The sequence below is a fragment of the Mycetomoellerius zeteki genome, unplaced genomic scaffold (genome assembly GCF_001594055.1).
Source record: "Mycetomoellerius zeteki isolate Tzet28-1 unplaced genomic scaffold, Tzet1.0 scaffold433, whole genome shotgun sequence".
Lineage (NCBI taxonomy): Eukaryota > Metazoa > Arthropoda > Insecta > Hymenoptera > Formicidae > Mycetomoellerius > Mycetomoellerius zeteki.
Genome location: NW_017257428.1, coordinates 606,346 through 631,587, shown reverse-complemented (window position 1 = coordinate 631,587; position 25,242 = coordinate 606,346). Strand labels below are relative to the sequence as shown.

Here is a 25,242-nt window from a genome sequence, read left to right as displayed (position 1 = left end):
TTTTTTTACTCTTAATCACTTCAATATTAACAAGGACGCGAACTCCCATAAGGATGTCGGTCTTTAATAATATCTCGTCGGTGCTCCGGGTAATATGATTTTCGACGCCACTGTGCGCAGCTCGTCTCCGCGCACATATTTGCGAAAAAAGGAGAGAGACCGCCAATCGGAGTGGCGGTCGGGAGCGCACGCCTCCGTCGGCGGGCCAATCAGCGTCGCGGGAACGCGGCGGCAACGGCGGCGCGCTAGTCGGGGGAACGAGGCGCGTCGACGAAATTCCGATCGACGCTGGCGCGTTATATTTAAGCCGTCCGCGGATCCGGTGGCCACGGTATCGTACGTAGTCGGAACGTGGTGTCCCCGGCGAACGAAAATCAATATTCCCGTCGCGTCGTGAGGCAGAGAGCAGAGGCGGCCGGTCGCCATTTGCCGTGCTATTACTCGCGCGCTCTCCCAACTGCTCTCAATCCACGTCGCGGAGCTCGCTCTCACCAGCTCTCACGTCGACGGTGTCACGACGACGGGGCCACCGTCATCCTGTCATCACCGGTCAGTCGCGCCGCGTCGCTTCGCTCTGCGATTCTCGTTACTGAACACGCGCACGTCATCGAGTGTATCGCGAGAAGGGACGAAGGCAACGTCGATCAGTAGCAGCGGCGGCAACGACAGGACCTAATTTCCTGCACATCGGGGAAACCGATAGTTTCGCCTGGGTACCCTCGTCCGGCTCTCTCACCGAGATTTCCGACTCGATTCTCGGCAGGTTCTCGACGAGCCGATCATCCGCGCGATTTGTCACGACTTGTCCTTCGCCCTCCCTCCTTCCTGTATCCTCTCTTTCCCGTCCCTTAAAGCTCCGTTCGTCAACCTGAGGGAGAACCAAGCCAGCCTCGGTGAGAAAGTGGTATCCCGTTTCGGTGACGCGGAAGCCGCGTCGCCGACGGTCTCTCTCGCTCGCTAATAATTCCCTCTTTCCTCCTTCCCTCTCATCGTCCCTCTCTCGTTCACCTTCCTTCATTGCCGCGCGCCGAAAACGATGGCGTTTCTGAGGAGCGTGCCGCGGCGATGTTGCGCCGGTAAAAAGCTGGTCAAGTGCGGCGCTTCGCCGTTGACTGTGATCGGCCTCCTGGAGAACGCCGTGGCGACGACGACGACGACTACGACGGCGGCGGCGGCGGCGGTTACTAGGACACCACCGTCATTGCGGTTGGTTGCACAGGTGCGTAGCTATGCCACCTCCTCCGCCGCCGTCACTGACGTCAAGAAGCAACGACAGCAGCAACAATCGGCGGTGCCTCGGCAAATCGACCCGCTCGATTTGAAGTTTAACGACCCAATCGCCGCCTTTAAAAGCAAGACGACTATGGAGTTGATGCGCGCCTATTTTGTCTATCAGATGTGCAGCATCGAATACGTCGTGGAGAACAACATGACGGTGAGAGAAAATCGCTTGCCTCGCTCTCTTGTATAGATTTAAGAATCATTTGTACCGACCGTAAACTGTTAACTTAATTATGCTGTGAGCTATAAGAAATTGACTATTCACAATTGAATATATAAGGAGAATAATCGATTTTATTTTCCTCACATTCGACTGTGATTGATCAATTTCTTATAGCTTACAGTATAAGTTAACAATTTACAGTTAGTATGATCCTTAAGGGTGATATTTCATTTGTGCGTTTTTGTCGTACGACAAATTTTTCAAGCCTGTAGGTTGGCTATCGGATAGAGAGATCTGGGCCCCTATTCTTGAAAAAAAAAAACGTATACGAAAGTCTAAAGAAATACTACAGTTACGTATATTATAGTATTTTTCTAGAATTTCGTATACGTTTCTTTTCAAGAATAGAGACCCTGAGGACCTCTCTGTTCTGTACACAGTACATCGTACGAAAAAACGTACAAATGAAATAGCACCCTTAAGCCGGAATCAGATTATGCATTGAAGATTGAGATTGAAGATTGAAATTTGACCAATCATAACAATAGAAGCTAAAATCCCTTTGTCCTCATTGGTCAAATTTCAATCTTCACTCTTCAATCTCAATCTTCAATGCGTAGTTTGATTCCAGCCTTAGCTTATTGTTAGCCCTTCCCTCTTTCTTCTCTCTTGTCTACACACAGAAAAGTACGTGTTTCAAGTAGTGGATTATTACTTGTACAGTATGTACTTTTGTGTTTCAAAAGTATCATGTGTATTTTAAAAGTTCATATATCCGCAAATCTATAAATTCCCACAAGCATCAAATTTATTCAAAATATATTCTGAATCCTAGTAAGTTTAATACTTTAATCAAGATTATTAAATTAAAATAAATTTGATTTGCTTATTATATAAAGTCACTTCTTTCATCCATTTTATAATATTCTTCAAAAGAAAATAAATTCTTGCTTTAAGTATTGTTTTTTAAATTTATAATTATATAATAAATATTAAGTATATTTGTAATAAATATTTTAAGATTACACTATCAAGAAAATATTCTTTGTTAAGATAACGATTACTTAAAAGGAAGAAAGTAAATTGAGTAATTACTTTTGCAATAGAATGATAATTTTCTGTATGTATAATAGGTGTAGTAAGTCTTTAGCTTTTGCTCTAAATTATAACGACTTTTTTTCTAGCGAAAAGCTATTAAACTTTAAGTGATATATAAAAAATAATGTCAAAACAAATCTTTATTAACCGAAAAGAAAAATAAGAAATCGTCAAATGGACACATTCGACAATTCAGCGGGATGCCATTGTCGGTTTTAGTGTTGAAACGTATACGACTGAAGTTGTTTTCCTTCATTCAGTGAAAAGAAAGATAATCTTCACAAGAAGGAAAACGCTATTTCGAAGATGGTTACCTAACAGTGTAACTTTTTAGTTGTACTACCTTTTTTCTCTTCTCATTCTTTCTTAAATCTTTGATGAGGGTCAGAGCTTTCTAACAAAGTAACTTGTCAAAGATCTTGATTTCTAAAGGCTTTCAGGGTCGCTGAATTCGATTCTCGATTCAGAATTCTAAAATTCAAATTCCAAAATAATCTGATTACCAGGATTATCTTGGTTTTAGGTTTTTTATAATATTTAAGTTTGAATGCAGCACGAAAATATCTAATTTTAAAAGGATAGTAGCTTCCATAAAGAAGGATCTAGAATGTTAACTTAAACAATTGGCGCCAAGTTAAGTTTCATGTAATTCGGATACCAAATTAAATAAATAATATTAACTTTAATGATATGTATCATTCCTATAAAAGATTTGATATCAAGAACTGGCGCCAAGTTAAATCCCACTTCTTTATACCATGCTAAAGTAAATAAATAATGAATATTAATCTAACGATATGTATTATTTGTACAAAATTAGATTTTAGGGAGTTTTTAATTGCGATGTATTACATCAAATTTCTAGTTCCACTTTATTTGAAATTTATCAGTGCTACGTAAACAGTTAGTTGACTTTTAAATTCTAATTTACTTACTCTAAATGATACTATCTTTAATTTTTATACAATGAAACCTAAGTATATATTATATATACGTATATCTTATTAAAGAATCTTCCTATTCCAATCAAAATGGTTTAAATTTCTCTTAAACGAAATTATTATATCACAATTCATTCAAAGACATTTTCTCTTCCAACTAAAGCAGTGATTATTTAATTCTCCTTCAAAACATTATACAAAACATTATCACAAAATTGCGTTATCTTGCTCCGTTTAAGTGTTACCACAAAAAATTAAAGAATTAACCGTATAAAATAAAAAATTTAATTTAAATAGAAAAATTTTTCATGTAAAAAGACTTGGCGCTACTAGATCAAGTAAGAAAAACTATAAAAACAATTTAAAATCAGAATGGTAATTAATAAAAATAAATAATAAAAGGTAATTATAATTTAAAAATAATAATAAAAGTTATAATAAATTCTCTTTCATAACGCATGTCTTACAAATCTAAATTAATTTTTCTTAGACTTAAATTTAATAGCATTCACAACGTTCATAATTTACACGACTCTATAACTCAATCGCATATATACACACGCTAGATACTTTAACGCTCATTGGGAATACTTTTTATTTTTCTTAGTTTCCAAGTATTCATATTTTTTAATATGTGTGATTCTAACTTTTCTTATTAATGCTTCTTATTTATGTTGTTATTTTAAGTATTGTATTCTTATTTTCTTATTTATATTCATGTTTTACTACTATGTTATTATATCGAGATCTAGCAGCGCCAAGTGTTTTTACATGAAAAATTTTTCTATTTAAATTAAATTTTTTATTTTATACGGTTAATTCTTTAATTTTTTGTGGTAACACTTAAACGGAGCAAGATAACGCAATTTTGTGATAATGTTTTGTATAATGTTTTGAAGGAGAATTAAATAATCACTATTTTAGTTGGAAGAGAAAATGTCTGAATAAATTGTGATATAATAATTTCGTTTAAGAGGAATTTAAACCATTTTGATTGGAATAGGAAGATTCTTTAATAAGATATACGTATATATAATATATACTTAGGTTTCATTGTATAAAAATTAAAGATAGTATCATTTAGAGTAAGTAAATTAGAATTTAAAAGTCAACTAACTGTTTACGTAGCACTGATAAATTTCAAATAAAGTGGAACTAGAAATTTGATGTAATACATCGCAATTAAAAACTCCCTAAAATCTAATTTTATAATAATCAAATAATATTTTTTTGTAAATTCTATCCGCTATATTCAATCCACCATTTAAAATTTTTTATTTTTGACCTTAGATTCGAAAGCATTATCAAATACCCCACAGGCCACGTTTTATAAAAATTGAGCGATCAGTTTATAAAATAAAAATGGGTAACCTCAAACGAGGTTGTCGATTTACAAAGAATTAATAGAATATTTAATCTTATTTTTTGTTAAGTATAAACATTTTATGTATTTGTTTTACTCCATGTATAAAGTAAAAATCGTTTTAAAATCATTCATACTTAATCATTCGTTATACATAATCGTCATTCATACATAAAGCGATAAGCGACGTGGAATTCCCAGATGATAATCGATTTAGGAATAGCCAGAATCTTTTTCGTAACAAATATAACTAAACATAGTAAGCTTCGATAAGATCTCAATAATTTAGCAGCAATGTTTCTTCCGTGGAAATTAACATATTGACAGCACATACCTATCGCAGGTGTGTATATATATATACATATATATGTATATATATATATCCAACGAAGTGAAAATTTCATCAAAATATTTAACCAGTGATTCAATTAATCTTCCTGGCTCCCAAGTATCGTAATACATGTCGTGCACAGCTTGAAGAAAAATCATGCGAAATAACGATTTAGGTTTCTCACTTTATAATCAATTATCGCTCACTAATGTGACAGAATGCGCTAATTACTCAAGCTTTTAATAATAAGCGGCGCGAATATTTAAATCCCGTGCATATGTGACGTTATTGTGACGTAATATTCGTGAGGTAAACAGCCGATCGCGACGGTACCTTGGTGTTAACGTTAGTGTTGATAAAAATCATCTTTTAAACTTGTTTAAACCGTTCGATGTTAACTCGTTTTAAACATGTTCTTTTTTTATAATGATTAAAACATGTATGAAGCATTAAAAAGATGCACCGGATATTCGGAAAGTATCCGGTATTCGATATTATCCGGCACTTTTTTACTATTATATATATTTAACTATCCGACCGGATAGTCGGATATCATTAGTATCCGGGAATATATCCGGTTGAAATTTGATATCATTAAATTGTTGATTTTTTATTATATTATACAAATGTTCTAAAAATAAGTATGCATATTCATAATGCTATAATATCTTATACATTGTTGCAACATTACAATTTTTTCTCTATAGGCTTTTTTTAAGACATTTTTCCGGAATACGATCGGATATCCGGAAAATGTCGGATATCCGACTCGAAGAAATTACCTTCTCGGATATCCGATGTTATATTTTGTATAACATATTTTGTACCGGATCCGGTATCCGTTAATTTTACGATCCGGTGCATCCCTAATTAAAAACGTGTTTAAAAAAAACATCATGTTTTGTTCTTAAAAAAAGTATAATCTTTTGCCATCTGATTCACGTGTCTCATCTGATCTGTATTAGATTTCCATTTAGTGATACAAGTCGACCCAAGCATTATTTTATCTTTCTTGATATTTATGCAGGTTTCTATACCAATGTTGAAGATTGAGATTAACTTTAATCTCAGTCTTCAACTTACTCTTCATCTTTTTTTATAACTAGGGAGAAAAAGAAGAAGAGTTAGTTAAACCGAGATTAAAATTAAATTACATTGGTAGACACGGGCAATTAGTGAGTAATAAAGACAGAACTACACTTGTGTCGATTTGTATCATCAAATGGAAAGCACCTATTACGAATTATCTGTGGAAGGACGCCACTCTAGCGTGGTCCCCTGATCTGAAAAGCAGGTCAGGGGTTGTCGCTCTGAGGTCGATCGTGATATCGAATCAGAGATTCTGATATACCGGAATGGGCGCAACAATTCCCACGGGAATCGCTCGCAAACGTCACCCGCGACTGGATCACGTTTCGCTTTTGCACGATAGGTCGTTCCGAGCTTCCCAGAAGAAGGCGTTCAAATATCAATTACCATCTTTCTAATCGCGTTCCTCAATTCTGCCTGGTCAGCTGATCGATAAATCATTTAATCGCAATCGGCTGATCGCGATAATCGTGATCTTGAACACGACTGCAGATAACGTCGCGGGGAATCCTTGAAGAGAATAAGGAAAAATGTTCATCTTTTACTTATAATCCGTCGTTCGCAGATCTTTCGTCTTCTTCACCGGCACTTACGTAACGCGTTTACGTGATTTTCTATTAAGCTGCCCCAATGTGACGTGACGTTATTGATTCACTATTGCCGGACACATCGGATCGACCTAGGAATTTTGCTGCAAACCATCGCCGCTGTCGGTGCCGAGCAATTACATAACCACCGCGTCTAAGGATAGACGTGTAGTACGCTCTGGCACGCGGAATTCAATCGTGATTTCCTTAATTCGTTCAAAGAATCACTGCCTCCGTTGATTTGTGCACTTTTATGATAATACAGTAATTTCTACGCATGTATGCGCTGATAATTAACGATTTTGCTGAATTTGAACTATTGTCTAAATTGGTTTGCGATGGTGCAATTATAATTGTTAACAAAACACTTATTGGTATTCTCGTAGTCTTACTAATTGAGTAAAATTACTTGTTTATCGTTGAAATGGAAAACATCTTTTGTCTCTTATTCACAAGATTATGTCGCATGAAAAACATTGACTTATTTCACTCGTTATGAAGTAAAAATCGACACTATTTCAAATGCACATAAGTATCCCGCGGACGACTAATATCGTCCTGACGTTTATCTTAATTAGAGTTTGCAAATTATACGTAATTATACATAATATGCTGTATGTTGACCTGTTGTGCGGTCTGTTAACGTTTGACGTAATATCTGTCACAGAGAATTTCAAAAAGAGTTTTAAAAAGACGTTTCTGATTCATACAAATGTTTTCGCAAGAACTTCTAAATAAAAAACGAAGAATTTAGATATTCTCATTTAGATATTCTCGTAATTAGTGTAATTCTTGTAATTTTTGTGCATAATTGCATAGTCATCATACGTAATTGTAAAGAAAATTGTACATTTTTTTTATCGCGCTCAAAGTAGTTAAGAATGTTGCACATATTTTCAAACTAATGAAAAAGTTATTAAAAAATACAAATTATTCTAGATCGCATTTAAAAATAATACAGAACATTTTTAGCGACAGTTCACTATTTGGAAAAATTAATAAGAAGTCAATAAGAAGTAGTATTTTTTTAATTTATACTTTTTTTAATAGAAATATATGGGAATGCATTATAAAATAATTATAAAAATCTCGGTTTTTTAATACAAGTGCTTTAAGTATTTGAGATGATTTATGTGAAATTACATTGCGATGCAAAGAATTGATTGTTTTGTAAATGAACACAATATTTATTTTTTCTAAATCTTTGCAACTAATCTCTAAATTGCATTGAAACTTTGCTCTAAATCATTTTGAATGCTTAAAGTACTTATAAAAAAAAATCATTTTTGTCATTGTTTTTTAAACTTTAATTTATAAGAATGAAAATAACAACGAATAAAACGTGTTACTCAAGAAAAATAGATTATAACAAACACAATTTATATGTACATGGTTTATTTATAGCATAAATATTAACACATTTAATACATCTTTAAGGTGTAAAAATATACGACGATCATTGTCAGATGCTTTGCGAGAAACGCAATGTGTCTTTTTCCAAATCTTTTTTGAGGACAAATGACGCGTCGTATTATAGATTTTTTGCGTTGCGTATATGCGTCATTGTTGTTAAATCTATAGTGTCAAATTTAACTTAACGTGAGTCGCCACTGCTCCTACTCAATCATATCGTTATTTTATACTAAAACAATGGTTATATTTGACACGATATAGAGTCAAATTTAACTATTATTTTGGTAAAAAAATATATTTAGTAGGAGCAGTGGCGACTCACGTTAGGTTAAATTTGACGCTATAGATTTAACAGTGCAGGATACATCTTAAGCCCGGTTTTCATTACCTGGTTAACTTGTGATTAGACTTAACCTGATGTTTTATCCAACGGGTTTTATCTGTGAAGGTGTCATGGATGAAGCCCATTGGGTGAAACATCAGGTTAAGCTTAACCACAAGTTAACCAAATAATAAAAAATCGGGCCTTAGTGTCGCGAACGCTACAAAATATACCTGTCTAACTGTCGAACTTTACGTTATATAAAATTCAGTTACGTCTGCTGACCGCACGCAATCGCGCACAGTAAATCATCCTGCCGGATGTAAATGTTGCGCTGTTGTTTGGTTAGCGTCTGGTCATTTGATGCATAATTCAGCGGCGCGACGCTAATTGTAAAACATTGCATTTTTACGATATTGGTCAAACGAGAAATATTTCTTCTCCCTCGAAAACCCGCTGTCCGACATGAACGCGAACTATTTCTCTTTTCTTCTTGCTATTCTTTCGTATCGATCGTGCTCGTTTCAATGTCGGTTCGCCGCGAGTTGTAATAATTCTCATCGCAGACGAAGATATATCGAGTCTAGTTCGATATTTCCTTGATAGATTATAAAGAAGACATAAGTGCGACGTAAATAAAAAAAATGATACGGGAAAAAATTGGTTCACGACAATTGCGCCAAGTTGTGACAATTAGTGTGGCTTTGATTTTATCACGATAGTCTTATCACGACAACCTTCCAATTTGTCATGCGAATATTGCGAAAGGTGATCTGCCTATTCTCATGTCGAATAGGATAAAAGGTTATTATTAACTTTTAGTACACTAGACAATGATTTTCCGGTCTTTTACTACACATGATGGGCTGTTTGTGTTCCAGATAAATTTTCTCATCACTTTAACAAATTTTATATTTATTTTGATATCTTTAGAAAGTATTTATAAGATTTTATATTTTTTGAAAACTGTATATAAATATTGTAAGTAATTACTTTGTACACTTTTTTTGATAACCCAATTGTGTGTGTGTGTGAGAGTTAAAAATGAAAAAAAAAGAAGAAAGATCTTTAAAAAAGAACAAAGGTCTTCTCTTCAAGCCGCAGATTGTTGCAGCGAAGCTTTCTGTTCTTCCATCGAAAATTTTTTTGTCTTTACTAGTCAGAATCTAAAGTTAGGTCGATAAGTCACGGTGATTGTAGGAAGGGATTGTTTTTCTAAGTATTTCGTTAATTCCGGAGTAATGAAAAATCGTGAACAGAGGAACACTTGCGTGCAGATCACGAGCGAAAACTGTATGAGAACATTGTTGCGCAAAGTCGCGTATCGACACCGGTGCAACCCTGAGAACGTGACCTGACCCCAGGGGGGACGTTGGCTCCCTCGTTCTCGAGCCAGACTCCGTTCAGACAGTGTGCCAGACCAGACGGCACATCTCCCATGCACTTTCCATAAATGTTGCACACGATCAGGTGGATCAGCAACATAAATCAGAATATGATAATTTGAAAAAAATATTTTAAAAGTGAATAGTTTTAACGAAGATTTAAGTTGAAGATGATATTTAATTGGATGAATCTAATGTTTGATGTAGAATGTGATCAATCTCTTTAAATAATGTTTACTCCCTTTTAATACATATTAGATACATATTTTGTTTAACCCTCCGTTGGCAATGATGGACTTTAAAGGCACATTTGATTTTCTGATTGTAAATTCTAGTACATATAATATCTAGACAATATAAATTTAAATATGTAAAAAGTAAAATATCATCCAATTTCTATGATGATAACAACTTGTTATTAAAGCTTTCACAAGTATGTAAGAATTTTTTCAGATTTTTTTTACAGAGTCCGGGACAATATAAAAGTCTGCATTGATCTTGAAGATCCTGATTGAGGATAAAGGATGAAATTTCACATTTCTGATGGAGGATTAATACATGTTTTCGAGCCTTGTTTGCATCCTGTTTCTCAATTAATATAATTCTCAATTAAATCGAATCGAAAAGTATTTTTTTCTCCTCTCGTGTTTTTGCCTTGTTATTTTCTTACACATGCAGTTGTTTTCTAACGGCAAGAAGCGCTATGTGCGTGTAAGATCAATATCAGGTCTTCGTGCACCGCTACACTGAAGGTGTAGCCTGTTCATTTTAGCTGACTTCTTCACAGTTCATCTTTTCCCTTCTTTTTCAACGTGAAGAGAAAAGAAGGAAAGATGAACTGTCAAAAAGTTCAGCTAAAAAGAACAGGCCTCTAGAAATGCAGCGAATTTAGTACATGCTGAAGGTGAAATTTGTAGGATTTTCTTAGAGTCGATTAGAAGAGAAATAAAAGAAGTACGAGAGTTGGTATATTTGGGCGAGCAGTTTGATAGTATCAAATTGGCATCAATTTCGCTGGAGACCATATAATCTCTGATTGCGTGGTTCTTGCATCTCCCGGGAATTATTACGCTTTCGAGCTGCTCTCGTTATGCAACACTGCGATGCATCGCCCGGCGTCGCTGCGTCTGTCGCTCCCGTTTTTCGCACATTGATTGGACTCTCGGTCTCCTTGAACTCATTGGCGGAACGTCTTGCTCTTCCTTTTTTGATATATCTTCCTCCTCTCGCAGCTAATCTCGTCTAATCAGTATTAAATTACGTGTCTTGTGTCTCGCATGACTTGCGTAAAAATTGGAGTAGTTTCGACTCCTCAAAATGGATCGTATTTAACACAAAGCGATCTTTTTCAATTTTTTTACGCGAAATTATTTATTTCGCGATTCGTGCGAATCTATCAACGAAACGCTATTCCACCAAATTTTTTCAAGATTGATGTTTCACTGCCTTTTTATTGTGTTTTCCAAATTTAACTGAGCGACACTTGAACAAATAGGCAAGAATATCGCCTACGAATCAACGGTATTCTTTTTCTTCGATTCGTTCCTTGGCTAGTACGTCTGTTCTAAAAATTTCCACACACTCTTGACACACCCGGCTTTCGATCAGTCCCATTGCGCACGTGTGTCTTTTGAAGTTACTCAAACTTGAGGCTAGGAACGTCTCAAGACTGGTCATATGTCGCAGGATTCGTCCCACATATGTGCGCAGAAGACGAGCTAAGCGATCGGTATAAGGGACACGCAAAAGTAATCCCAAGGCTGTCCAGTTCGTCTGGCGCCTGCTTGTGCGATCAAGGTCGAATGGACGGAGTCCAGCGAGTTCATCAACTCGATTTTATTAAATTCTATTAAAATTTAAATGCCAGCTCCCATATCTCTCAACTCTGCTAATGTTCCTTTCTTTTTTTTCTTCTATTAATTATAACTCTAAAGCTACAACGTAAAATTCCTTGTTAGCGAATAATAATAATTTAATCGAAGAAAATGACAGAAAGTTATGATACGTTCATGTTCCGAATTTCCGCGGATACTCATTTAAAGAATTAAAAAATATGCAAAAAATTAGACTCAGTCTCGAATTGCCAAGCAAATCGTCCCTAATTCTTGTGTAATTTTGTTCTAATAACCAGATGATACTTGAAATACTTGGAATTTTAAGTTGTTTCTTAACAAGCTGTAACGTTTTTTTATCTTCTTCGTTGCAAAATTCTCGTATTCTTTTACATTATAATGGCAGAAGAACTATTTCGAATATTATAATACTATCCGCTAAGTATAGTTTTAATGTATCTGTTCGATTTTTAATCTTATTTTAGTAGAAAGATGGAAAGAGTTTTTACTTACGATGAAAATATGCTTGAATTTAAATTAATTTAAAACTGACTGAAGTACTTAAATTTAAAAGTAGTACTTAAATTTTTAAAATTTAATGAACTTTAACTAGAAATTCGCAGTTTAGACATTATTATTAACAATATAATTTACAATTAATATTTCTGTTAAAAAATAGAGAATCATTGTGCATCAGGAGAGGCTTGGACTAAATGGTTAGCAAAGGTTTAAAAATAGACGGCTTTATCAACGTCGATCGGCATCCGAAATAAATCGCTATTATCGGCGTTTTAAGTACCTATATGCGCGTCATCTCTGTCGCAGATTTTTTCCCTGTTTATTTACAGACATAAAATAATAAAACTATCATTCTACAAGATGTCCCGTCCTGTCACTGGCCTATCTTTCGATCTGATCGACATCAAATGACTCACCATCTGAAATGACTCGAATATAAAGTGCGAAAGGAATGAGTTCTTGAAGATCACGGCAATGATATGACGGTGCTATTAAAAATTTCAAAGGATGTACTTGATTTTCGAGGTAGTTCGAAGCCAAGTATTTTTCTAGATCGATCGTCAGCTCGAATCGCAACCCGCGTTCTCCAGTTGCATTATGAGATACATAAGATAATAAGTTCGACGAACTGTACTGCAGTTATCATTGTCAAATCGTAATGATATACTTACATACCATAATAATATATAGGTAGTAACACTCTAAATTTCTTACAGTGAAATCTCACTCCAAGAAAGTGAAAATACAACCATCCTCGAAAAAAAGTGAAAATATTTCACTTCTTGAAAAAGAGTGACAATTTTCACTCTTTTGAATTTTCACTTCAAAGGAGTGAAATCTCACTCCCAAAAAAGTAAGATGAAATATTTTCACTGGGTGGTGGTATTTTCACTCTCTTAGAGTGAAATTTCACTACAAGAAATTTAGAGTGAATTTAATTCGGCGATAGAATTTCTCGTTTGAATTATAACTACACCGAATGAGTGGTCTCGAATCACTGACTGGTCATAGTATAACATTATTTTTGAACAATGTACCGAGGATGCGAGCTAGTAGAGCTATGAGTTGGTTTTGGCACGTAGCAGTGCACGCTCCGATTAATCTCGCACAGCTACGTAACGTGACAAAGTCGATAGATACTCGTAGACCTCTGAGGCTCCGTTCTGTAGATGATTTTATCTTTGTTGTTCACCGAATATTAAACAAGAATAAAATAGTATATCATACAAAATGAGAGGTTGCTTTGCGGTAGGTCGATCAGTTGATGCATTCGCAATCGGTACTACTGCGATTCTATTCGCTTTCCTTAGTGGGTGGAATACAAGAACGTAACGTAATCATTCATAATTACATAGTACAGAAAATTTACAGCAGGCATGGGAAAGCCGAGCTTATCGAGCGATTTGTATAGATACACACTCTGTTTAGGCTTATCAATAGGTACATAACGTTGACAAACGTTTCGGTGAGCTCCGAGAGACCCTCGAGTTTGACAAACATAACAATGACTTAAGTGGCAACGTTAAGTACATATGTACACTGTCTTCCATGTAACATTGTAGCATGTAACTATCCATCTGTTTGCCTAACACTTGAGAATCCGCGTTTCCAATTTGCTTTGAATTATCACTTCGATTATGAGTAATCTTATTAATTATAATTATAGCTGTCTGACACGAATGATTAAAACTTTTTGAAGTGTCAATTCTTGTTCTGTAGTTCTGTAGTTTACCATAATTAAATGACAATGTAAACTTTATACCATGTGCTTCAATAATTACAGATACGCTCTATGTCTAACGTATATGAAAAGTTTTCCAGCACAATGAAGAGAGAAGTCTTATGAATGAGACGCTAAAATTAGAATCGACTTCCAGGCACGCCATCGCTAGTTTTTACTGACTCTCGCTGCATCCCAATTTTATTTCTACGATTTCATTTGACGAAACCCGACCAGGCCGGTAAAGAAAACGATTGCAATCGACGAGTTCTTCTCCTGTCATCACAAAATTGTTTCTATTTTAACAGTCTGAATCATACTTTCTCTCACTTTTCCCTTTGAAGCTTATGTTACGCATTTTGTTGCTCTGCTATCTCATCAGATTTATATCGCCAATTTGTATCGCGAATATCAAGTTTATCTTTATCTAGAAATTTTTTTGTTGGATTAATTGCTTCCTTTCTTAGAAAGCGACAGATTTTTCCAGGATTGTAATTTTTTAGGAATGATTGGTAGCTGCATCTTTTCGCACAATGCGAAATTATATTTACATTCTTCAATGTAAATATAAAAAAAAATGATAGGTGTATACGCAAAAGAAAATATTGTGATGGAAAGGCAAACAGGACCGAAGAGCAATTCGATACATCGATGGAACAGCACTTTGACGTTTTCATGCTCATCATATTTACTAAAATGTATTTGTTTGACATGCTCTCCGTGATACGATCCGTGATATGATCACAAACTCGCAGTGTTATGAATCACGGGGTGTAAATTATGACGGATTATTGTTAGCGTCGGACGTCGTGTTATTAGCGAGCAATTAACGTTACTTTAGTTGTCATAAATAGGTACATATTCGTACACGACATGTTTGTATTCGTCTGTGGGCTATTATGTGCCGCAACACATTTCTACTCTTAAATCTTTTACAAACCAAATTTTCTACAAACAGTATTTAAACTCACACCTTAACAAATCTTGATTCCGTTTAGATCCTTACTTAGGGTTACCATATCAAAGTTTTTTAAATTAAAACTTACAGGTCAAAAATCTTGGTCATTTTGCTTGCAATCTTGAATACATACAAAAATGCCTCTTAATAAAATTGGTTCAAATAAGGACTAATTATTTCAATAAATAATTATTAGTCAATGAATAATTATTTTATATCTGGTATAATGGTTTATTAATAGTACTAATTTAACGTAAGAAATTGACTAATCATTGGTTATTATCTTCTATTTCTTTTATTTTTACAAAAATACCTCTCAATCTAGAATAATCAATTCTCATCAGATATTCGTCGAACGAATAAAAATTTAATTTAAATTGTTTCTGTACTTTATCGAATAAAGCTTAGTCAGTAGATATTTTTCCATAATACGTTTCAATATATCCAAAATATTATAGTGCGTTTCACACATAATAACGCGCGTATGTATATCACATATCTTTATATGTGCGTGAAAATTCATTAACACGTCCTGTATTATTACAATTTGTATCTTTTCTTCTGAACACTTAATGTGCTTTATCCATCTTCATGCAAGCGAGAAAATTATTATGTTTTTATAAAATTACGAAAGCAGCATTTTATTTCTAAATAATTAAAATAGTATATATTGACAAATTTTATATATTATCTTCCTTTCACATTTTCTATAATTTGACTTTTTAAATATAAACGGTTCTGGGCATTCTCGGGAGCGTGCATCTCGTTTCTCAGGAGATCGATATTTTGATCAAACGTAGCCATTAAGTGGAATGTAACCTACATTTTTATTGTGCGAGGGGATACTGCCTACAAGTAACGTTTTCGTCTCTCCGCTCGGTTACGTAATGCTCGCTCCAAAGGTGAACCTCAAACGAAGAATTAGCTGCGATATTATTTTTACATTTTTCTTCGTTCTCGCGCGTTACGTTATATTGCTAAGCTTTATCAACAACAAAATGCTGAGTATGTCTCATTGTTTAAATTTTGTACAGGTCATGAAAATGGCGAAGTCAGTGCTGGGCGAAAAGCTGTTCACAAAGCTCATGAAGGCCACGTTTTACGGTCACTTTGTCGCTGGCGAAGATGAGGTGCAGATTACACCTGTCTTAGATAGGCTGCGGCAATTTGGCGTTAAACCAATCCTTGATTATTCTGTCGAGGAAGACATCTCACAGGAGGAAGCCGAGAGGCGTGAAGTTCAGTAAGTATAATACTCTTTAAATAAGTTTTACATATTTCCGTGACATAACAATTACGTTGTGGCAACTATCGTGCATTGATCTTTTTTATTTTCCGTATGGCCTTAGAGTAACACGTTACTCCGTTCGAATCCTTTCATCAAGTATGAAATTTAAGCCTATGTATCGCTTTACCGCACAGAGATAATATCGGATACAGTTTTTTTTATTTATATTTGCTTATCTTCGATTCTTGCGTGAATGGATTTTAATTTCCATCAGTATGTGAATGGAAACAGTTTAAGAAAGAGATGAGACATCTAAATAGAAAAAAAATCGAATACAAACATAGATTACGATGATAATAAATGCCCGAACAACCGCTAACTATTTGGTATTCTTCCATTCAGAGCCTCCGTGTCGGAAGCGGGCGATGAGAAGAGGGAGGGCCCGCTAAAGAAGTATCACGTGGAGAAGTCGTTCGCCGATCGACGATACAAGGTGTCGTCGGCCAGGACATATTTTTACCTAAATGAAGCGTCGTGCGAGCGAAACATGGACATATTTATCAGATGTCTGGAGGCTGTGGCGAGTGAGTACTTATGACTTCCTATAGCATTTTAAAATCCTTCCTAATCCCTGAGCATGTTTGGCTGTGCAATATTAAGCTATGCAGGATCACAAACCAGTCTGGAGCTGATTTTTCGCTCGAGTCTCTTGAAAATTAAATTAAATTAAATAATGAAAACATTTTTTGTTATTTAACTTTAAGTGTGTAAATTAGGAATTTATTTGTTTTTTCTATCATCTTGATCTATTCCGCAATTTACCAAAAACTAGGAACGATGATTAAATTCATGAAGCAGATGGATTTTTTTTGCAATGTTCTTAAAAGGCTTCTTTTAAAGTGCCTCTTGACCTTTTTCGGATATTCAGTGCAGTCAGCCAAACTAGTCATATATCTTTGCTATCCAAGGAGATGCTCCGATTTACTATCCGTCAAGATTACTGCATTACTATTATCGTACAACTTGATTTTCATGAACATGATTATCGATCCTGATTACATGAAGATTAATATTCACCATGTGATACTTATTCGAGGACAATAAAATGTGCGAAGATATAAAATTAATTAATTAAATGAACAAGTTGTGTAATTAAATTAAAACGAAATGTAAAATTATACTTAATCAAAGTACTAAAACCTATGTAACATGGCGGAAGGACTGCTTTCTAGGGAGGGGGGAAAGAGGTAATTGCATAATTACGGGGAGCGATTCCGACGTCATGAAGTCGCGTGCAAGATCGATCGCCATTTTCAGCGAATTTTCAGTTTCCGATGACGCAAGAACATTCGCCTCTTCCTGGCACCGGTATTACGTTTAGCACTATCTACAAAACGCTATCAAATTACTGTCAATACGAGAAAGAGAGAAAAACGTAGGATTGGAAAAAACCCGGGCTTTTTAAAAAAAACTCGACCAAAAAAAAACCACACACACATTGGATTTTATGGAGGTTTTATTGGGTTTTATTGGGGTTTTTTGGGTTTTTCGGGTTTTGGGTTTTTTTAGGATTTTTTTGGTAAAATTGATTATTTGATATTTTTTTTCATGTAATATTTAGTTTACGTTGTATTTATCATTATTCACTACTTTATTATCACTACCTTAATACTTTTATATGCAGAATGATTAGTGGGACCATATTGTATAAAAAAAATTACACAGTTTCGTTTAAAAAAATGGAGAGGACCTATATATCTTTTTAGCGCCTCCACCTAAAAGAAAGACAACAATACGTGACCAAAATACGTCCCCCTTGAAACCATTCCACTTTCATCTAAAACATTTTTTCCAATCTCCAAAACTATGGGTGTTATTCGGGTGGCCGGTCTTAAGTGACTCACCATGTATATATCTTAAAATTGGTATACGTTAAAATTATATCACTTCAGTTATGGTTTAATATACATATATTCATTAAATATTTATAAATACGTCCCTTTTATGTGTTTAAAAAATTTATTTTTCTACAATTCCAATAAAATCAAAAAAAATCCACAAATTGCAGGTTTTTTTAAGTGGGTAAAACCCAAAAAACCCAAGGGGTTTTTTTGGGGTGGGTAAATTAATGCCAACCCTGGAAAAACGGCACGTATTCTCGCTATGCGGCGATGGATTTTTCGAAATTACGTGAATTACATAATTTCGAAATCTTCCACACTCGGCTATAAATATATCAGTAAGTACATGCACCGTTTATTTCGCCCAAATTATGTGACGTAACATATCGGGGACATTAATGGATAAAAAGTTGTCACGAGTTGACTAATATCTATCTAAAAAATAGAGGAAAATAAAAAGTCGATATACTGTAGACTCTGAATAAAGAGTATTGTTTCATAAAATTTTCCAGAGGATGAAGTTGAGACTTTGCGGTTGAAATATCCTTCCCAGAATATTACCACCCATGCCCAAGTCGATCCTTATCCTGGTAAGAAAGACATTGTTTTCCTTCCTTACCTTGGAATCTTCCCCATACATTATTTTTTTATTTTTCTGAAGCGCTTTTCTTTTTTACGAAAGAATAATTGACTTAATTAGTATTGTAGTATAATACGACGTAACGGGAAGTATATCTTTGCAGGTGCTTCTATGGGAATGGGCATCACAGCTGTCAAATTAACAGCGCTTGGTCGGCCGCAGCTTCTGGTTAGTAATTTTATTTTTCTACTGACTTTAGTTGTTCATTTGTAAACCTACAACCGTAATAAAATAATTTATGCTTCAGCTGCAATTGTCTGAGGTAATTATGCGTGCACGACAGTATACATCGGATGTTATCGGCGGCGAGGGTGCCGTTCTGGCTCATCACGCAAAACCTGATGATTTTAAGAAAAAATTCGAGGAGGCACGCATCAAAGAAACAGAGGTGCAAAAGTTCCTTCAAAAAATTCAATCGGATAAGGAAGGGTACGCGCGATCAAAATGAAGAATTTTAACGACGTTTTAATACAGAATAGTATTGCAAACACAATGGATATTTTTGTCCACGCAGTGTGATTCACCTCTTCCCGTGGAGCGGTATTCTAGACGAAAATTATGAACTGAGCGAAACGTTCCAAGTACCTGATATTAAGACGGGCAAAATGGTTAGGCTAATGTCGCAACTCACGTCCAAGGAAGAAGAAATGTTTAGGAACATGATTAGACGTCTAAACAATATCGTCACGGTAGGTGTTAAGCAATAAAGCTTTTCTATCAATTTTGAGGTTCTTGACCGTTCATAAATAAATAAATCATTCTTTTTTACAGGTAGCTGACAATCTGGATGTTCGTATCATGATAGATGCGGAGCAGACGTACTTCCAACCGGCCATTTCTCGCCTGACGTTAGAGATGATGCGCAAATACAATACGAAAAAGGTAACGTTCTAATATTCTCAGAGGATCGCGACGTTATCACTTAGCTACTTTTCAGTGAATGATATTCTTACCGCCAAATGTCGGTCTACTTCTTAGGCTGTGGTATTCAACACTTACCAGACGTATCTACAAGACGCATATAATGAGGTGAAAACGGATCTCGAACAGGCAGAACGCCAAAACTTTTATTTCGGTGCTAAACTTGTACGCGGCGCGTACATTGAACAGGTTTGTGAACACTTTTCGAATAAATTTCACTGAATTACGCGGAAATATCAAAGGGTTCTTATTCAGGAAAGAGCAAGAGCAGCAGCTATGGGTTATCCAGACCCCACTAACCCAACGTTTGAGGCGACAACCGAATCTTACCATAAGACGCTCATGGAGTGTTTGAGACGGATGAAACAATATAAGGACAAGGGGGAAGATCCCAAGAAAATAGGTATTATGGTCGCCTCGCACAACGAAGACACTGTGCGTTTTGCGATCGAGAAGTGAGTATCGTTACGATTTATTCTATCTATATTCTCACTACAAAAGAATATGTGTATATTTATACACACATATGTATATATATGTATGAAATAATATTTTTACGTCTTTTAGGATGAAAGAAATCGGAATTTCGCCGGAGGATAAAGTCATATGTTTTGGTCAATTATTAGGAATGTGCGATTACATAACATTTCCATTAGGTATGGAATAATTCTTAGCTGAAATATTTTTCTATAATATAAGATGAGATATGTATGCACGTGGATCGATATCGAACAAAATTTCTAGGTCAATCCGGTTACTCTGCGTACAAGTACATCCCGTACGGACCGGTTAAGGAGGTATTGCCGTACTTGTCGCGACGCGCACAAGAGAACAGGGGTATACTGAAGAAGATCAAAAAGGAGAAACGCCTGCTACTAAATGAAATCACGAGACGTATAGTGCGCGGCAAGCTCTTTTACAAACCCAAGGGCAATTATACTCCAGTTTGAGCAGTCAATCCGTTTAGTTGCACACAAACAGAATTTTAAGTATCAAATTTAAGTAGTGGTTGTAAATTATCGAGGACTCTCCTGAAAGAACTTGAGGCGAGCTCTTCTGATTGAAGTAACTTGACGGACCTGTTACTATGGTACTCGGAAGAGAGAGTAGCGTCGTGCACGCATCCACGTGCGTGAGTATGAATGTGAGACTTGAGAATATACGCTGTTATCTGTTACGTAAAAATCGCCTTAGTGTTGTATTGTCGAATGTACTGATGCTCAAAACTGCTTGTGAGTAAAGCTATAGTATGTATTCGTTACTCGTTTTGTTCGTCGTTATTAAACAGGATGCCAATGATAGTGCTATAATTTAGTTTCACTAACGAGAAAGTGTTTTCAAAAAGATCGAGCAAAGAGAATCCAAAACTAATCAACTCTTTAAAAAAAAAAAAATGGCTTTAGTATAAAATTAACGATGATTTTTTTAACGATAGTTCGCATATTTTCTGTGCACAGTATTAAGAGATCAACCGCATCAGTGGCTTTTTCGCAACAATGATGACGATTGGAAGAAACCTTATCTTGGTTTTTTAGCACATTTGTGTTTCCCAAGTTTTACAATTTTTTTGAGAATCTCGTCAAATATTTTCCATATATAATACACGTGCGCATCAATTATTTATGATTCGTGTTCCTCTAAATGTTTTATCGTCCATAGTATCAGTAAAAAGGGGGAGGAGGGAGAGATAAGAAAATAAATCCGGATGTAATTGTATAATTTGCTACCATCTTAACGATTAATGCTCACGATGAACATGCTAGAACATGTTTAGAACATTCGCGCTATATAGTTACTAAGAAGGAACAGATAGTAATTGTATCGCGTGCGCTTCCATTAAGCGTATAACATGAATGCCGATGAGCATTTTAATATAATCTGCGAAACATAGTCTGTGAAATGGATTATGTCTAAAAAAAGAGAAAAGATAAATAACACGCAAAAATGATTTCCTTCTTCTTAATTTGTGTTTAAAAATAACACGCGTATTATATATAAACGAAAAGATAATTTTCTTAGAAATGCGACGAGATAACAGGGTGAAAGTATAATAAGATTCAGAGGTATCTTAACTAGAGACGTGCGGATTTTCGAATGTTGGGTAGTATGAAATGGAAGAGAGAAAGAAAGGAAGACAGAGTCGTTCTTCGTAGTGCACGCGTATCAAGTTGCGATATAAAAGTGATTTTGGGCTGACCTGACGATAATGAAAGCCGGAGAGATCTGCGAGAAATGCGATATTTCTTTTGTGATACGTTAATAGTTGTAGTTAAGCCACACATATATGTACACGAGATATTAGTCCCACTTTGCTTCAGCCTAAAATTGCTTCTCGCGTTACACAAAAGAACAATAGTGTCGCTGCGCTTGTCTTAGCGCTGAGACACTACCATGTCTCCTGATAATTGGTAAGAAAAGCATTCGACGCTATCGGAAGAACACCGCAGATACTGTTATAAAAAAAAGAAATACTCCGTCATTATTGTTTCTTTCCAAGGAAGAAAATAAAGGAGGACCGATTTTTTATTTCGAAACCATAAATTCATGCCGTGATTCGAATAAGAGTTTTAAATATTAACAAATCCTTTTCTCATCCGTCATGAGAGAAATTATTCTTCGAAGAAAGGAATTATTGGAGATTAAACGATGATCTGATTCATGAAAAAGAGAATTGCGTCCAGTTTCATAATTCAGCGTTACTCGTCGATGTCAATGCAGGAGTAATTCGCGATTTTAAATATCACGATCTGCAATCAACGATCAGCAAGTTACGATATAATTTAGTCTGTAAGATTGTACAAGCGTTTCCGAGAAAGTTGCGTAGCATATTCTGATATTCTTAGGCCAGTATTTCCTTTATACTCGCGACGACTCAATAATGTATTCCTCCAGTCTATCAGTCCAATACTATTACTATCCTTTTTTTCTTTTTTTCGAATTCACAGATCGTCATCAGACTATACTCATTTTGTTTTTCTGGACGATCTGTTTGCGAATGAAGTCATTTATGATCTCCTATCTTTTTCTTGTATACATTATACGAAAGCGTTACGTTTATATAGTATGTGTGTATGTAGCCTACATTTATACACGACTGTAATAATTCAAACGAGATACGTTTGCGTAGAGTATTTACTCGCTTCATAGAGACGCACTGCGTGCGCGACATTGATCGATTCGTGAGAGGAAAGAAAGGGAAAGGAAGGAAGAGTTACAAAGCGAGTCTAAAAATTTTGCTGTGAATTATATGTTAAATGCAAATGCTTGAAAAAAAAGAGAAGGAAAGCGAGAAATATGATCGATGAAGAAATAAATAAAGGGGCATTGTTACAAGTTACACGGGCTAATAGCTAAAATGTTTCCATGTGTCTATGTGATATACTTGATGTCCATTGCGTGCGTGTGTGTGTGCGTGTGTATTTCTAAACGTTATACACTGATAAATTCAGTTAAAATCCAAGGCTTTCTTCAAAGTCCACTACTCGTGCCCTGTTACGCGAGAACGCGAGCTTCTACTCGCATTCCCGTTAAGACGTAAGATGCTGACAATAACTTAGATAGACAATGTTGACGTGTATATATATATGTATATGTATGTATACACACACACATATATATATATATATGACACGTATATAGTATAATAGATGTGTGATTTCTGTCACTTGCATTTATGTCTTATTGGAAATTGGAAGAGAGTGAAACGCAAAACCGATGATGCATCCCGGAGATGTGGAGGCGTTTATCAGAAATCGATGAAGAATCGTCACGATACTTTCAAATACTCTAATTTGAATACTCGGCGTTTTACTACCAAAGCGTTCGAGATATAGTAACGAGATTGATCCATTGCTGTCCTTTTTAGTGAAATATTTCAAGACTTTTGCGTTCTAAGACTTGGAGGTGATTTCGCCGATCTTTTTCCTTTCTTCATTTTATTCTTTGACGATCGTTCTCTCTCTTTTTTAATACGTGCAATCTTTTCTTTTTATTTAATCGACGCTTATGAGCTAGTTTGCAGTCCTGATGAGCTCTTAGAAATTTACATATCATTAAGTTAACGTTCGAGGAAGATCGACGAAATCTGAGTCTCAGTAGCTTTTAGTGTATTTAGTTTACGAAGTACAAAAATGAATAGAGAACCAACGATCTCTACGATGAAAGTAATTCCAAGAATATATTAAATATAATTGAAAATAGGGAAGGTAAAAAGAAATGCGTGCGATTTAGTAGGAATAGTCGAGCGTGTTCGCTTTTCCTTGGGAACGTTCGTAGGCAGACGGGTGATCTCGGGAATGGCGATTTTACGCGTCGCACACAAAAGTGAATTAAAGCAAGCGTCGATCGATATAAAATAAGATAATATTTATTATTTCATGAAATACAGATAATATATGCCTTTCCCCAATGCCACACTGACGATATACATTCCTTGCTCCGCATCTCGCTAGGACATTGAACGTTCTTTTCACTTCCCTTTTCTCCCTCCCTCGAACCTTTTTTCTCGCCCTGCGGACAATCTGCTGCAATTCTCGCAGCGAACCGGTAGTGAGCAAGTTTATTGCTGAGTAAAAAGTACGGATTTATCTACGCCGAGCGTTTTTGCGTCCTAGCGGTTTTTCTCTCCTTTCACACCTCCATGGAACCTCGTGTTCTTCCTTCTCTTTTTATCCAATCGCTGTCCTGCGATCCTTACTATCGGTCAAGCGTAATACGATTATCTCGAACATCGGAAAACATGTATGTGGCGTAAAAAAACTTTACCGTAAAATGAGATAAGTTTTTTATCGACGGAAACAGGGGTCCCGGAATGTTCCGAAAGTATATACAATGATCAAATAATTTTGCACTCCTGATTCGCATAAAATTATGAAATTAAATGTGATTACATTTTCGGCTTAAAATTACATTGTATAAATCTAATCGGATGATAAAATGCGATGTGAATCATGAAACGAAAAAAAAAAAAGATAGATGAAGCTCATGAAGGATTATTTCCTTCACGTTAAGGGATCTTGAAATTATTCTAATTTCACGGTTCTCACGGTGAAAAAAGTTACTCCGCGATACGAGTCGTCATATACTGAAAAAAAAAGAGTTTAATAATAGCTATCAAATATTGAGTGAAATAATTCCACTCAAATATTCGGTTAATATAATTTTAATTTAATCTAACATTAGATTAAAATTATTTTACTCAACATTTAGTAATCATTGCCAGGATTTTTCAGTTCTTTTACAAACAATATGCTACGTCTGTCATGGAAAAGCAAATGAAAACTAGGCTCCGTTTCCGCCGGATGATGTATGTCAGTGATATGTTACCCCCATCGTAATATCATTCTAATTTAACATTCGACTCGCCTACACTTGTAACATTAAACGAGATAACATTTATTGATTTCCCTTAAACTTTACGCGATTACAGTTTCGCAGTTTGCTTAGTTCCTAAGATTCGTAACAAAAATGTCAACTGACAGTCTGCGAACCGGGAGATGATCACGATTGCGGCTAATACAATCAGAGAAGATGTCCTAAATGTCTAAGTGC

The 25,242-nt window shown here is 35.5% G+C and overlaps 1 protein-coding gene across 2 annotated transcripts; it reads left to right on the top strand.

Moving 5' to 3' along the window:
- The first annotated feature begins 588 nt into the window (after positions 1–588).
- Positions 589–24,764, top strand: slgA (proline dehydrogenase slgA). Of its 2 annotated transcripts, XM_018454449.1 has the most exons (12): positions 589–1,435; positions 16,037–16,245; positions 16,633–16,814; positions 18,644–18,721; positions 18,875–18,939; positions 19,019–19,200; positions 19,286–19,460; positions 19,543–19,653; positions 19,750–19,881; positions 19,948–20,147; positions 20,260–20,348; positions 20,437–24,764. In XM_018454449.1, exons 1-12 carry the CDS (start codon positions 1,037–1,039, stop codon positions 20,640–20,642), a joined length of 2,028 nt encoding a protein of 675 aa, XP_018309951.1. In that variant the 5' UTR covers positions 589–1,036; the 3' UTR covers positions 20,643–24,764. The 2 variants fall into 2 exon arrangements, with proteins under 2 accessions (XP_018309951.1, XP_018309952.1); XM_018454450.1 differs by lacking the exon at positions 18,644–18,721 and having other exon boundaries at positions 1,037–1,435; positions 20,437–20,642.
- Positions 24,765–25,242: the final 478 nt, after the last annotated feature.

Excerpts from the sequence above, each read along its gene's own strand:
- slgA (XM_018454449.1), top strand. The coding sequence starts at position 1,037 with ATGGCGTTTCTGAGGAGCGTGCCGCGGCGATGTTGCGCCGGTAAAAAG. Across the intron at positions 19,654-19,749 it reads GCAAATACAATACGAAAAAG|GCTGTGGTATTCAACACTTA; the intron begins GTAACGTTCTAA and ends TCTACTTCTTAG. Across the intron at positions 20,148-20,259 it reads GTGCGTTTTGCGATCGAGAA|GATGAAAGAAATCGGAATTT; the intron begins GTGAGTATCGTT and ends TACGTCTTTTAG.